The sequence below is a fragment of the Mesocricetus auratus genome, unplaced genomic scaffold, assembly GCF_017639785.1.
Source record: "Mesocricetus auratus isolate SY011 unplaced genomic scaffold, BCM_Maur_2.0 Super-Scaffold_100018, whole genome shotgun sequence".
Taxonomy (NCBI): domain Eukaryota; kingdom Metazoa; phylum Chordata; class Mammalia; order Rodentia; family Cricetidae; genus Mesocricetus; species Mesocricetus auratus.
In genome coordinates, this window is record NW_024429199.1 from 4,288,179 (window position 1) to 4,301,531 (window position 13,353).

A 13,353-nucleotide genomic window follows, 5' to 3' on the forward strand; every position below is an offset into this window, starting at 1 on the left:
GCTGGAGCGTGTGCCCCTCCCATTAGCAACGGGTGAGCGGAAGATGGGACGTGTCAGTTCAGTGTGACTCTCCACCAATGAGGACAGGAGTACCGTGCGAGGGCAGGGCTGCCCTCCTGCACACCGGGCCTCTCAGTCTCAGACCACTGCAGACCCATTACCTCTTTGTCTTTAGCCCTGGCAGGTAAGAGTTAAAAAAAACAACTCACCTTTGGCTGGGCTATGTTGATGCTCGCAGCTGAGCAAGAAAACAGACTGGCATAGGGTTGGGGGAACATTCTCTCTAACCTGACTACACTGGGCGGAGACCACCAAGCCTCCTGCTAAGCCGGAGTCTTCTCAGGTTCCCCACAGATGAAATTTCTGAGCAGGGGTACCAAGGAGCAGTGAGTCAGGGGGAATTTTAGAAAGCCACAGAATAAAATGGCCACTAGTCCAAGTAGGCGTGGCTACAGGATGACAGACCAGTTCACAGGAAATAAGTTTTTTGCTTGTTTATTTTTTTCTTTTTCTTTCTTTCTTTCTTTTTTTTTCTTTTTGGTTTTTACGAGACAGGGTTTCTCTGTATTGTTTTGGAGGCTGTCAGACCAGCCTGGCCTCAAACTCACAGAGATCCGCCTGCCTCTGCCTCCCGAGTGCTGGGATTACAGGCGTGGGCCACCACCACCCGGCACTTGCTTATTCTTCTAAAGATTTATCTTCTTAAAATAGTATGTGTAGGCATGAATGTATCAGTATGCAGTTATGTGGAGGTGCCCTTGGATGCCAGAGGCCTCCGACCCCTGGAGCTACAGACGGCTGTGAGCTACCTAATGTGTGTGCTGGGTACCAAACTTGGGTCTTCTGGAAGAACAGCACATGCTCTTAACTCCTGAGCCGTCTCTCTAGTTCTAAGGGTTTAAAAAACTTATCCTTGCCTAGGTGTGATGGAGCACACACTTAGTCCCAGCACCTGGAAAGCAGAGGCAATCTCAGTTCAAAGCCAGCCTGGTCTACACAGTGAGTTCCAGGCCAGCCGTGCTACAAAGTAAGACCCTGTCTTGAACAAATGTGTTCCTAAGGGTCTTAGTATTTTCTTTTAGTCATGTTAGACAAAAGATCAACCACAGAGGGATACTGTAGTTCCCCTACCCAGAAAGCTCTTTAATTATAGCCACATTACATTCACATTCTTGTTTGAAATATTTATATGTATCAGAGACTTTACATAGGTAAAAATACCAGAAGATTGTAGGAGTCATGTCATTTTCCAAGTACATGGACATCTGTCTCAGCTACAATCTGGGCTTGTGTCCCTCTTTCTTGTAGTAAAACTCATGAATTGGGACTGGGGGTGTTCACACTGGGTGCTGGCCACTATTATAGTGTGCCCTGGTTCCAGAAAAAAAGGTAACATTTTAACTTTACATTTTTCCCATTTCTTGCCTAAGTCTAGCGTCTAAATGTATATATGGAAGTTACACTAACCATTATGTGCGTTTAAGAAAAAAGCTTTGGAAACACTGCCTTCATTTTAATAGTGACAATTTTACTGCTCCGAACGTCCACTAGATGGAGACATTCCATCATTTAAAAAAAAAATCAGCCAGTGGCTCCTCACTCTGACCAGTCCCCTAACCTGGGAAATACCCCAAAAGGGCGAAGAGTAAGTGCTTGTAGCACAGGCCTACTTTCTAACGCATGAAAACCTTCGTCAACTTACTTATAATTGAGGTGAATTACGGAAAAGAAAGGCTAGCATCAATTTCAGGTGATGTTAGAATGTCTAAAAGGGCAGGAAGCCAATACATCTTGCTGCAAATTGGGACAAGCCCAGCTCTGGTGGTTCTGTACTAATGAAGCAAGTTGCAAATTAAGTCAGTATTAACTTGTCTGTGTGTAGGTGCCTTGTTTATCACACTGGAGTCTAACAATACCACAAGAGTTTGTAGTTATTCTCAAGAAAGATACTACTACCTGGACTTCTGTTTTGGGGCTGGCCAGAGCCATTTTTTTTTTCTCTATCCAACAAGCGACACGCAAGCAACAAAGACTCTCTGCATTGTGAGGTAAATATCACATGTTGAGGCATTTCCCTCACATTTTACTCTCACAGGGCCTTGAAGAGTGGTAACATCTACCAGAAGTTATTAGGCAAACAGATAAACCACTTGAAGCACCAATTCACCACAATTACCTTCTGCACATCAGGGTGACTTGGAGTGGGATCTCTAATTCGCCTCTTTCACTCTTGACTTGATCTGTTGTCGTTAATCATAGACTAGGTTCCCGGGCCTTGCCTGCTGGCGACTGGACTAGGTTCCTGGGCGTTACCTGATGCACTTCTCTAAACTGTTCTTACAGTTCAGCTTTTTTACTAATTCCTACTTGGTGAGATACTGTCTTACTGCTTTGAATCCAACCCACGATGTAACCCCTGACACTGGCTGAGAATGGCGTCTAAGTTTTTTATAATAGCCTGTGTGTGTCCCCTCCTGTCTCTAACTCTGAACGTCCCTCACAGGGCCGTGGCTTCAGGTGCTGCGGGTCCAGATGGAGGCAGGAAATGGCTTTGCCAAGGCTGCCAGCCTTGCCCCGTCCAGCCACGGAGTGCTGGGTTCTTCCCGCATTTGGCAACTGTTCTTCTCACTCTGAGAAAGCTTCTCTGTAACAACTTTTATCACATCTGTGCAATCAAAAGAAGATTTGTTTCTGATGGTGACAGACCGGACAATGACTTCGAGTCCATCTGTGTAAAATAATGACTTCATTTTAAGGACTTGCTGTTTCAAGATGGTTAAATCACTAATACCAAGTGTGAAAATAGGGAATAAAATGGCGAACTGAATACAGCGCAGAGGGAGCTCAGGCCTGCTCAAGTCCTGAGACGTTACATGAGAACCACCCCTCAGACCCGTCTGCACAGGGCGGGGTGGGGCCCTTCTCGGCACTGCCCCGTACACTCTACGGTGGGGGTGGGCCAGGAGAGGGACACACAAGGGGAGGGCTGGCAGCTGCCCCCAGGAGAACAGGGCCCATCCCTCTCCTGTCAAGTGCTGGGGGCCAGGGCTGGCGGCGGCTGGGGGGGGGAGGGCGGGGCTCCGTGCCATCTGCTCTGCCGGTGCTTTGTTTCCCCTTCAGTGGTTTCTCTTCCCTGCTATTACCCTTGACTCCGGAGAGCGCTTTGTGGTACAAACCTTACTTTTCTTTTCCATAACCTTGAAAAGGGGCACTTAAATGGCATGTAGGATACAGAAGCCACTGTCAATGGAAAAGCCCTCTGAGATGTTCTCTTCTGTGACAACAGGGTCAGAGGGCCACAGGGCTCTGTAAACATTAAAAGCTATGCACTCACATAAAAACACAGAGTGGGATAAACTGCATCTGTCCCTTAAACATTTCCCTAAAAATACTTGAAGTGATTTGACTCTGCCATGACTAACGTGGCCATGCCCTGTAACATCAGGAGTGGGCACAGGCGCCCAGAACTGTGTTTGCTTCTGTCTACAGAGTTTCAAATTTCTCGTCGGCCGTGCCATTTAAAGAGTACTTTATGGACTGGGGAGTTTACACAAACCCAGTCATCAGACTGACAAGACACATTCATCTGAGAATCAAAGGAACAATAAAGCAATCACAAATGAGAAGAGACCAAAGCCAAATTCCCCGTCTCCAGCTGTCCAGCCAACTTTCTAAATCTTTCACTGTCACTTAGAGCTTCAACTGCCTTGGATGGCAGCATCTGGGCTTTCCCAAGGTCACACCTGACACCTTCATCTCACTCCGGGCTTTGCCACCTGCCAGGGCTGTGCACTCGGGCAGTTCCCTAACTGGGCCCTGCAGCTCTCAGATGCCACACGACTGTGGAACATGCATCACACAGTTGCGAAGCATAAACGACAGCACATGGTCAGTACATAAGGAGCTTTCCATAACGGCAGCTGCTTACTACTCGAGAACTTCCCTGTCTGCAGGGGGCCTCTAGTGGGGGAGGGGCTGCTCTCAACTTGGGTGCTGGTTACACAGGCATGCTTAGTTTGTGAGAATACAGGAAACTTTATGTTTTTGAAAATTTATGGTAAGATATAGGTAACATAAATGTATCAATTTTTACATTTCTAAGCGTGAGTTTGCAAGGCAATAAGCTAGTAATTACATTGGTACACAAGCATCACCAGGCATGGTTATATGCACATTTCTGCATGTGTTGCAGTAAATTAAAAATTAAAATACACCCACACCTCTGTTGGTGATGACTGTGTCTAATTTTAAAAGTCCCTGGTGTTATGTAGACAGGGTCTGCTGACGCTGAGGAGTTATTTAATGTCTCTGGAGGTATAGGGGTTTACCATTGAAAGCACGTTCTCAGTGTACAGGGCTGAGAGCCAGGCCCCCCCAGGAAGGCGAGTCTTCAGGTTACAGGAAGTGCCCTGTTACCACCCCACTCCTCTTTCCTGGGGTATGTTACTCTTACTTCCCTCCCTATCTTCACTATTTAGAGGGAGCTGAAGAGGCAAGCTTCTGACCCTCCAACTGCCACGGAATGCAGCTGGGGGAGATACAATCAGAGTGCTACCATGTGCAAACCCCTGATGCCAGCCCCGGAGGCCATCTTTCCCAGTGACTGGGGTGCACAGGCCACACACTCTGGGTGCTGGGGTGCGACACTACCATGTTCTTGGGAGCCTGGATTTTCCTGCAGTTCCCTCATCCATGCACACTGCCTAGATCTAAGAGCGGTAATGTTTTAGAAGCTAGAGAGAGGTGATCCACAGTTCTTCCCCTGCGGGGCTTGAAGGGGTGCTGCTTTACCCCTAAGTCTGCCACTCCCTCTCTGTTTACAGCTGTTCCTAGCAGTCACAGGCGAAACACACTTGGTAGCCATTCTCATGGGAGTGACAATGCTTCTGCTTTCTTCTCACAGAGCGTAGACACTGCCACACTGTCACTCAGGGAACCACCTCCACAGGCTTCACGGTTGTGAAGAGTAGTGGATCCCATTGCTGGCCTGCAGTATGAGGCCTCTGCCAGCGTCCACAGCTGAAACATGGAGATAATCTCAAGGCAGAGAGCATGTGATACAGGCAGCCAAGCCGTGTGTGTGTGTGTGTGTGTGTGTGTGTGTGTGTGTGTGTGTGCTCGCACATGAGCGCGCGCACGTGCATGCTTAAGGCTTTTACTAAAATGCAAACACACAAACCCTGGGGCTGGAGAGATGCTCAGTGGCTAGGAGTGCTGGCATCCCAGCATCCCTGTCACAAGCCTATACTCTGGTGCTGTGGGGGGAGGGGTAAAGACAGGAGAATTGCTGGGGCTTGTTGGCTGCCCATCAAGCTGAAAACCAGGAGATTCAGGTTCAAGGACAGACCTGCCTCAAAGTGACAGAGGCCACCTGCTGGCTTCCTCTGACCTCGATGCACACACACACACACACACACACACACACACACACACACACTCACACACACACAGTCAGAAAACAGATTCTAAAACAAACCCTGCGTTAAAAAGTCCTTTAGCACGCAGTGCCATGTAACTGCCGCCCCCACCCCCCACCCCCGCCTTAACCAGTTTGTCCAGGTTGTATTGCTATGAGTTAGTGGATTCAGTTAAACGTCCTTTCCTTATCCTCAGATAACTGATGTGTTTGCCACAAGAACCCTTTTCCAAACCAAAAGGCAGGTGCGATTCGCTCCCCCCAACTTACGAACTGTTCAATATTTGAAATTTTTCTCCTTTGTGAAAACTCAGGTCATCTTCCGTCCGTGCTTCATAGTCATAAAGGGCCACAAATAGTGTCACTCCTGCCAAAACAAGGAAGGATATTATCACACAGGCTATTAATACTAAGAAATTACACCTCTGCTAAAGTCTCATCCTTAAAACTCTATGTTTATTCGGCATTAATAAACATGAGGCTTGCAATTAATATGGAACACCATGGATTCATACCACGGTCTTTGTAGAGGGGCACTGTGACAAAAACTTAAGAGTTGAGGGACGACTCTCCGTGCAACTCTGGGTGAGTACCGGGCAAGAGGTGGGTTCTGACTGGCATGGATTCGCAGCACTTACTGCCACTCACTGTCCCCTACCCGTGTCCCTGGAAGCTTGTGTTCAGGCCTGGGTAAAACGGACCACTCCGCTCCAGCACACATACCAGTGAAAGCACAGGAGATTCCTGTGTGGCCAGGGGAGACGTAGAGACATCTCTGTACTGTTCACCCCACATGGCTCCCGCAGCTGTGGTAATGGCTGCCAGCTTTGCGGCACTACCTGCTGCGCCTCCTGCCTGCTCTGCTCTCCCACGGCCTTGAATTTACCTGTTCTCACAGTCGCCTCATTCTTGCTCAGACCCTTCCTATGTGGTCTCACCTGCTGACCCTCAGGGACCCTTCTCTCATTCTAGATGTTTACTGTCAACAGCAAAACAAACAAACAAACAAAAGCCCGGTGTCCCCGTCAGTCCAGGGCTTGCTCCACCGGGCAGCAGAATTCTAGGGCAGTCTGGTGACTCCTGCCTCGGCTCTCACGCCCCTGTGCAGCCTACCTCCCTTATGAACACAATGGCTTGACTCAAATTAAGACAGTCTCTGAGGGGACAGGAGGCAGACTTCTCTACTGCCACACCACCTGGCAGGCTTTGATTAAGAAGAGTGCCATGGGCAAGGCACTGGTGACAACAAGCTGGCTAGCCCCAGCCAGGAACTGGACCCTGCCCAGGCCCTTCTCTGTGGTCAGCACATCTACCTGAGACAGGGTCTAGGAGCAGTTCATTCTCAAACTGTGTAGCCAACACACCCTGACGACAGCCTATCCTAGGTGGAGGACCAGGCATCACTCCCAGATTCAGACCCGCAGAAACACAGGTAATAAACACAAGATCACACATGTGCCGTGTTTGAGCTATTAAGTTTAGCGGTTGTTACACAGGAAGTGATATCTGAGGGAGCTTTTAATGTCTCTGTAATCTGGTTTCTCACCCCCCCCCACACACATTTCAAAGTGCCTGCCATGATGGTTAAAGAGCACATAGCTTCCTCTCTGCCAAGTGACACACTGCTGTGGAGGTTGCTGTTTCCAGGGAGATGTGTCCACAGCACTGACGAGAGCACAGGACTGGAGGAGAACTTATCTTTACATCTGTCCCAGGTTTCACCTGTTTCAGGTAGATGTCCTGACCACAGAGCAGGGCTTATTTGGGACTGTCTTCCTTTTCTAAGGTTTCTCTGGCTTAAAAACAAAATGTGGATACCTATCCCATCATGCCTGCTCAGTAACAGATGCCTCTCCTTTTATAACATAAAAACACAACCAAGCCATGTCTTATGTGTAACACCCTGGCTGTCCTGGAACTTGCTCTGTAGACCAGGCTGGCCTTGAACTCACAGATTCACCTGCCTCTTACTCCATCACTGAGGATGGAGGCAGATGTGAAGGAGTGTGGAGAGAAATGAGACATTGCTCGCGGTGGCCTTAGAGGACTGAAGGCAACGCTGTCAGAAATCCAGGACACACAACACAGCCCCAGGAAGGGACATCTGCCCACATCCTAGGGCACTGCTTTTTTAAAATGCATTTTTTAATGTATGTGCTTTTGCTCGTGTATACAGATGTGTACATGTGTGTCCGAGCCTGTGGGGGCCAGAAGAGGACCCTGGATCCCTCTGAACTGGAGTTTCAAGAGGTTGTGAGCTGACAGACGGAGGTGCTAGGAACAGAACCTGGGCCCTCTGTCAGAGCAGTGCAGGTTCTTAACCCCTAAGCCGCCTCTCCAGCTCCAGGGCACTGCATGTGAACCTTCAGATTCTATTAAGGAGTCCCATGGCCTCTTCCACTAAGATGATCCTGACTGTGATATATACCCACGGGTTGACAAGGAGCCCAGGCTGGTGACCTTAATGAATGAGACCATGTACAGCCTTCACATCCAGCCTTTATAAATGAATGGTCAGGAGTGATGCTCATGTTTGCTGCATTAAGAGTTAGGGCTACAAAACACTCAACACCTCTCACAGTGGAGGTGCGTGCGTCCGTGCGAGTGTGAGTGTGTGTGTGTGTGTGTGTGTGTATGTGTGTGTGTGTGTACGTACTGTATCTTCTAAGAACAAAGGACCCTAGGCTGACTGTCTGCTTCCTTTTCAGGCCCCTGGAGGGAACAGGAGGTTTGGTGACGGTCTCACTGCAGCTGGATTTAGGGGTAACATGGAGTCACTGTAGCACAGGTATGAGCACAGACGTTTGTTCTGTGGGGCAGAGAGTGACACAGCACTGGGGGAAGAGACAGTGTCACAGGCTTCAGTGTCCTCTCCCCCCACTGTGGTGTGATGCACACGGAGACAGAGCCTAAACGCCTCAGCAGTATCAGCTCTGGTGGGAAAAGGCACGATGACTTGTCGCAGAGGACACGAGGCATCTGTCCCCAGAAGAGCTTAGAGATGCTACATTCTTTTAAACTTTTGTAATAAACAATTTTGGAACAAATAATGTCAAATATCTGGTTACCATGGTTCACGCACTGGGTGAGGCTTTGGCAGACTAAAGACGCATGAGACAGCTTACAAGAAGCACAGAGAACATGCGCGAATGTATGCCAGATATGTTATAAAGCATTAGCTACCTCAGCAGATATGACAGTGAAACCTAGCTTGGGGCATGAAAGAAAAGGAAACGGGGGAGGAAGAGTAAAGAGAGAATATGAAAATGGTCTGGGCATACAAAAACTCATCTTTAAAACACATAGCTGGGTGTGATGTTTCATGGCTGTAATCCCAGCACTCACTAAGGCAGGGGGGTTGTCGAGCTACAAAGCCTCAAAAATCACACAAAACCACACAACACACATACACAGAATATTATAGAGGAAAATATAGAGATGCATGGAAAACTTGAGGGCTGGTCAGGTTGAAACACTAGGAACTTGAGATAAATGGGGGAAAAACAAACCATAACAAAGCATGCTGCAAATAACCATGCAGGCCAGGAAGTGGCTGGCAGGCTGAAGGAGGGAAGAAGAGGGACACCCCAGAGCCCACCCTCAGGCCTCTGGACAGAACCCAGGAGGGTTCAGGTAGCTCTGCTAGGCATTCAGGGTGGCCGGGGCGGGAACACTAGGCTTACAGGGCCACAGAGGACACTGCAGTGCTCTGGCCCGCGCAGCTGTCTCAAGAGCAGTAACAAGAGGCCTCTTGCACCCCCAAAGCCAGACATCTTGATGTTGAGTATTCCACTCAGGTCTTTGGTTTGAGCGGTAGGTGATGGATAAAGGCGACTGAAATGTCTCCGTTAACTGCGGCATAGCCGAAGGGCCTGCGGGATGGCTCAGTGGGCAAAGGAATCGGTTGCTGGGCCTGACCACCCAAGTTTCATCCCTGGACTCTGTGGTGAGAGGAGAGAGCCAACCCCTGAAAGTTGACCTCTGACCTCCACACACTTGTTGTGGCAAACCTCCACCCACCCCATCCACACACAACAACAGTAGCTTCAAAAGTGATGTACCCTCAGCCAGCTGTTCCTAGGCTCTCCTGACTGCCAGAGGCGTGGCTTACCTGTCCCTCCCCTCGTCCGCAGCGTGCCAGTGTGAGAGGAAGAGTTCACACCCCCGAAGACGGTGAGTCCCTGGCCCCCAGCCGCGTGGAAGTTGTTGTAGTTTGGGATGGAGGTCACGCCGAAGCTGGGGTAGTGCTGAGGGGTGGGGTCTGTGCCATAGCGGTACCCGGAGCTCTGGTTCAGGCTGCCGTCCCTCTCCTCCGTCAGTTTCGCTGCTTCTTTATCCTTACATTGCACACAGCCCATTATCCAAATTCCTGGCGGGAAGAGGTGAGACTTATCAGGCTGACAAAAGTAGTGGCAAGGGGCTAGCGCTGGGAGGCACCTCAGTTATCTGACTGGACACTCTGTCCCTCACGCACTCTGCATGACGGCATGATCCGGGAACAATGCTTACCAGGTACAGCCTCCCTCAAGTGAAACCGCTGCCCCCTAGAAAGCCCACATCACCACATACCTGCCCAAAGACAGCCCACCAGCCTCACGCTTTTTTCTAGTTACTTAAAAAGTAATGTGTGAGCAATCACACGCATTGCCCAATACTAGTGCCAAGCCTTTCAACACAGCAAAGGAAACCTAAGGGGGATGCCAGGTGAGCTGGAAAAGCCAGGACACAGCCTGAGACTACTTACCCGACGTCCCCCACTTGTGGGTACTTATTCTTTAGTCTCAAAGGATGACCAGTACTGAAACTGTGAGGTAGTTATTGAATGGAAAATAAAACTGGGCAGAACCAAAGAGGCTGTCATGACAGCCTCCAGAAACAAGCATTTAAAGCTGCTAATTAGCATTTCAAATTTCTACTGTGTTTGACATTCTTAAAATCACTTGAGAAGAGCATCACTAGTTCTAGAGGTAGTGGAGGATGAAAAAGAAGTAAGCCACTGTCACTCCAGCCTCCTCTGGGTAAACCTGCAAAGACCCAGATGCTATCTGAATCCTGAGAGGCCTCCCCAAGGCTCCTCCATTTCTACCTTATTCCTCCTGCGTCAGCTCTTACCTTCCTGCTTGGGGATGTGGCCTTGAACACGTCTGCCCTTCCTCCTGGACAGGCAGTGAACCCATCATGTCCAGTTAGGACAGTGCTTCTTTTGAGAAGCCGTCTCAGAACTCCGTTTCCACAAGCTGCAGTACCTTTTTCTGATTTTAAAGATTTATTTATTTATGTATATGAGTGCTCTACAGCACATATGCCTGCATGGCAGAAAAGGGCATCAGATACCACTACAGATGAGTCACCATATGGTTGTTTGGAAATGAACTCAGGACCTCTGGAAGAGCAGCCAGTGCTCTTAACCACTGAGCCATCTCTCCAGCCCCCTGCAGTACCTTTCTTAAGTGGCCACTGGCTTCTATGCTATCCTTTAGCTTGGGACCTGTCCACTTGTCCCACTGCCTGGTGGACTAAAGTCCATTTCCTCATGGATATATTGCCAATGCCCAGACCATAGTAGTTGCTGAGTAACCAACAATTGAATGATTGTAAATTCTGTACCTTGTTATATTTCTCTATCTCTGTACTAAATCCAACCTTTCTTCCAGTGACTTCTATCATATGTCCTGCTTTTTCCCCTCCCTCCCTCCCTTGATCTGGCTGTCTTGGAACTCACTATGTAGACCAGGCTGGAACTCACAGAAATCTGCCTGCCTCTGCCTCCTGAGTACTGTGATTAAAGATATGTGCCATCACACCCAGCCCCTGTCCTGCATTTTCTAACCTCCTGGCACGTATGTGAGAAGTGAAGATACCTCAGAATATAAGGGATGGCAACAAATGCCATCACTTTGGTCAGGTGTCTCTGCCAAAATTCTGAAAAGAAGCTTTTGGGACCAAAGAGTCAAAAAACATGTAACATTACATCTAATAACATTCGCACTGGAGAGGGCAGGGCTGGCCCAGGACAGGAAGAGATCTGAGACCACGGGGGGGGGGGGGGGCATTTCATACCAATGTAGGAGCTGTCAGAGGGGTGAAGAGATGGCCAATGGCAGTTCCCAAGCACTGCATTCCCCTAGGCCAGGGCACGGAAGTGTGTCAGACACTCTGAAAGCTCCTCCATTCTACACTTGAGCAATACTTGGTGAGCTGATACAAGTTCTTGAGAATGGGAATGTCTATCAGGCAGCCGCCTACTACTTGAGCTGAGATCACCAAATCTGGAACCCATTTCCTCATAAATCATTCGAGATTAATTTACAGCATACTGTGTCCAAGATGCTCTCTAACTTATGGTCAGTGAGTGATTTTAACAAGTTTCCAGCAGGAAATATGCACTATCTCCAAGGCATGATTACTGAAGGCATTTCATCACTGCTGCTGATGTTGCCCCATCTGACCGATCAATATCTTGTTCACTTTGTATTAACTCTTCCGTGGTAGGAAATTGCTCTGAGCTTTGGCAAGGGCCAGGCAGAAAATACCTGCTCCAAGTGCTTCTTTTCTTGGTGTCTCCCTAACTTGCCTAAGCAGCGGATGTGAGTCAAGACTCACAGGGTCACAGTCACGTCTGCTACCCTGTTCACCAAGGGACGTGGCAGGCAATGTCTGGAGATGCTTTCAGTTGCCAGAACTCAGGGAAAAAGGTACTTGTGCATCTAATTGGGTTATGCCAGGGTTGCTGCCAAACATCTTGCACTGCACAGAACAGCCTTCTGCAACAAGCAATTTCCTGCTCCAATGTTACTGGCGTTACCCCGGAGAAAATCTAAAACCAACAAGAACTTTCATGCCAAACCATCTTTCTAATGCAACAAGGCAACCCCCATCAGAAAGAAAACAGGACATCATATTCCGCCAAACAATCAAAGGACAACCTTCTAAAGTCTCTAAAAAGAGTTCCACAGTGCAATACATGACTAATTTTATTAGTTTTATTAAATAGTAGAGGGAAAGGCGTAATTTCTTGAATCCCTTGAAGTCAGGGATTGATTGGCTGCTGGTCCTTTGCTTCAGTGGTGTGTGTGTCTCAAGTGCCTGGAACGGAGCTGAGCACACAGCAGCAAGCCACAGACACCAAGTGAATAAATGAAAACCATCAAGATTATTCCAGAGAAAACCATCTTCAGTGGGATGTGTATGTTGCATGCATTTGACATTCTGAGTTAACTAATGCTTCCGCACAGGTCTTGCTTGCTTGCTCTTTTCTGTTAGTGACTGACAGATATAAAGAATCAAAAGTACAGACAGAAATAGCAACATGAAAAAACCAGAAACAATGCAGGCTCCAACCACTAAAAGTCATTCACAGGGAAGATATGTGTGTGAGGGTTTGTGGTCTTCTTGCCCCCAATTGGGTCAGGCAGTCCAACCATTTCTTGATGAAGAGTCAGAAGGCACTACATGGACAGCATTCAGTGTCGCCAGGCTTCTTACCATAAGGCAAGTATCTGGGCATTTGGGCTCACGTAAGAATATCCCTATTCAGTTTTGTGTTTGTGGCTTTTATATGCACCAGCATGGAGTATACTTACTCTCCCACTTGCTTTTGATTTGTGAGTTACTGAAAAACACTGTCAGTGCCACTCTGAAAACACTGGGCCCTGGAGTTCTGAAAAGCAAGACACCACATCATGTGCCAGGGCTCCAGTCCACGTGTCGTGTCTGGAAGAGCTGGGAGAGGAGCATTTTAACCAACCCAATCCTGTGTGAATGGTCAAGATGTTTCGATTACAGCTATGAAGCCCCTGCTTTCCAAATGGTTTGAGAGTGGAAGGGCCCTGTTTCTATTACACATATAACAGAAAGATCCAGTTTACTAAAACTTATGTATTTTTGTCGATCTTTTCAAATGTGCTAACAGCATTACACAACCAGGGAAGAGTTGC

General features: G+C 48.3%; 1 protein-coding gene across 4 annotated transcripts in view; it reads right to left on the reverse strand.

Moving 5' to 3' along the window:
• Window positions 1-13,353, reverse strand: part of Fyn (FYN proto-oncogene, Src family tyrosine kinase) — a 191,923-nt gene that overhangs the window by 40,396 nt on the left and 138,174 nt on the right. For all 4 annotated transcript variants that reach the window (XM_005073256.4, XM_040728310.1, XM_021229069.2 and 1 more), the window contains 2 exons: window positions 9,528-9,785; window positions 5,687-5,783 (listed from right to left, as the gene is read on the reverse strand). In XM_005073256.4, the coding sequence (XP_005073313.1) occupies window positions 5,687-5,783; window positions 9,528-9,774 (344 nt within the window). In that variant the 5' untranslated portion in view covers window positions 9,775-9,785. The remainder of the gene's footprint in view (window positions 1-5,686; window positions 5,784-9,527; window positions 9,786-13,353) is intronic.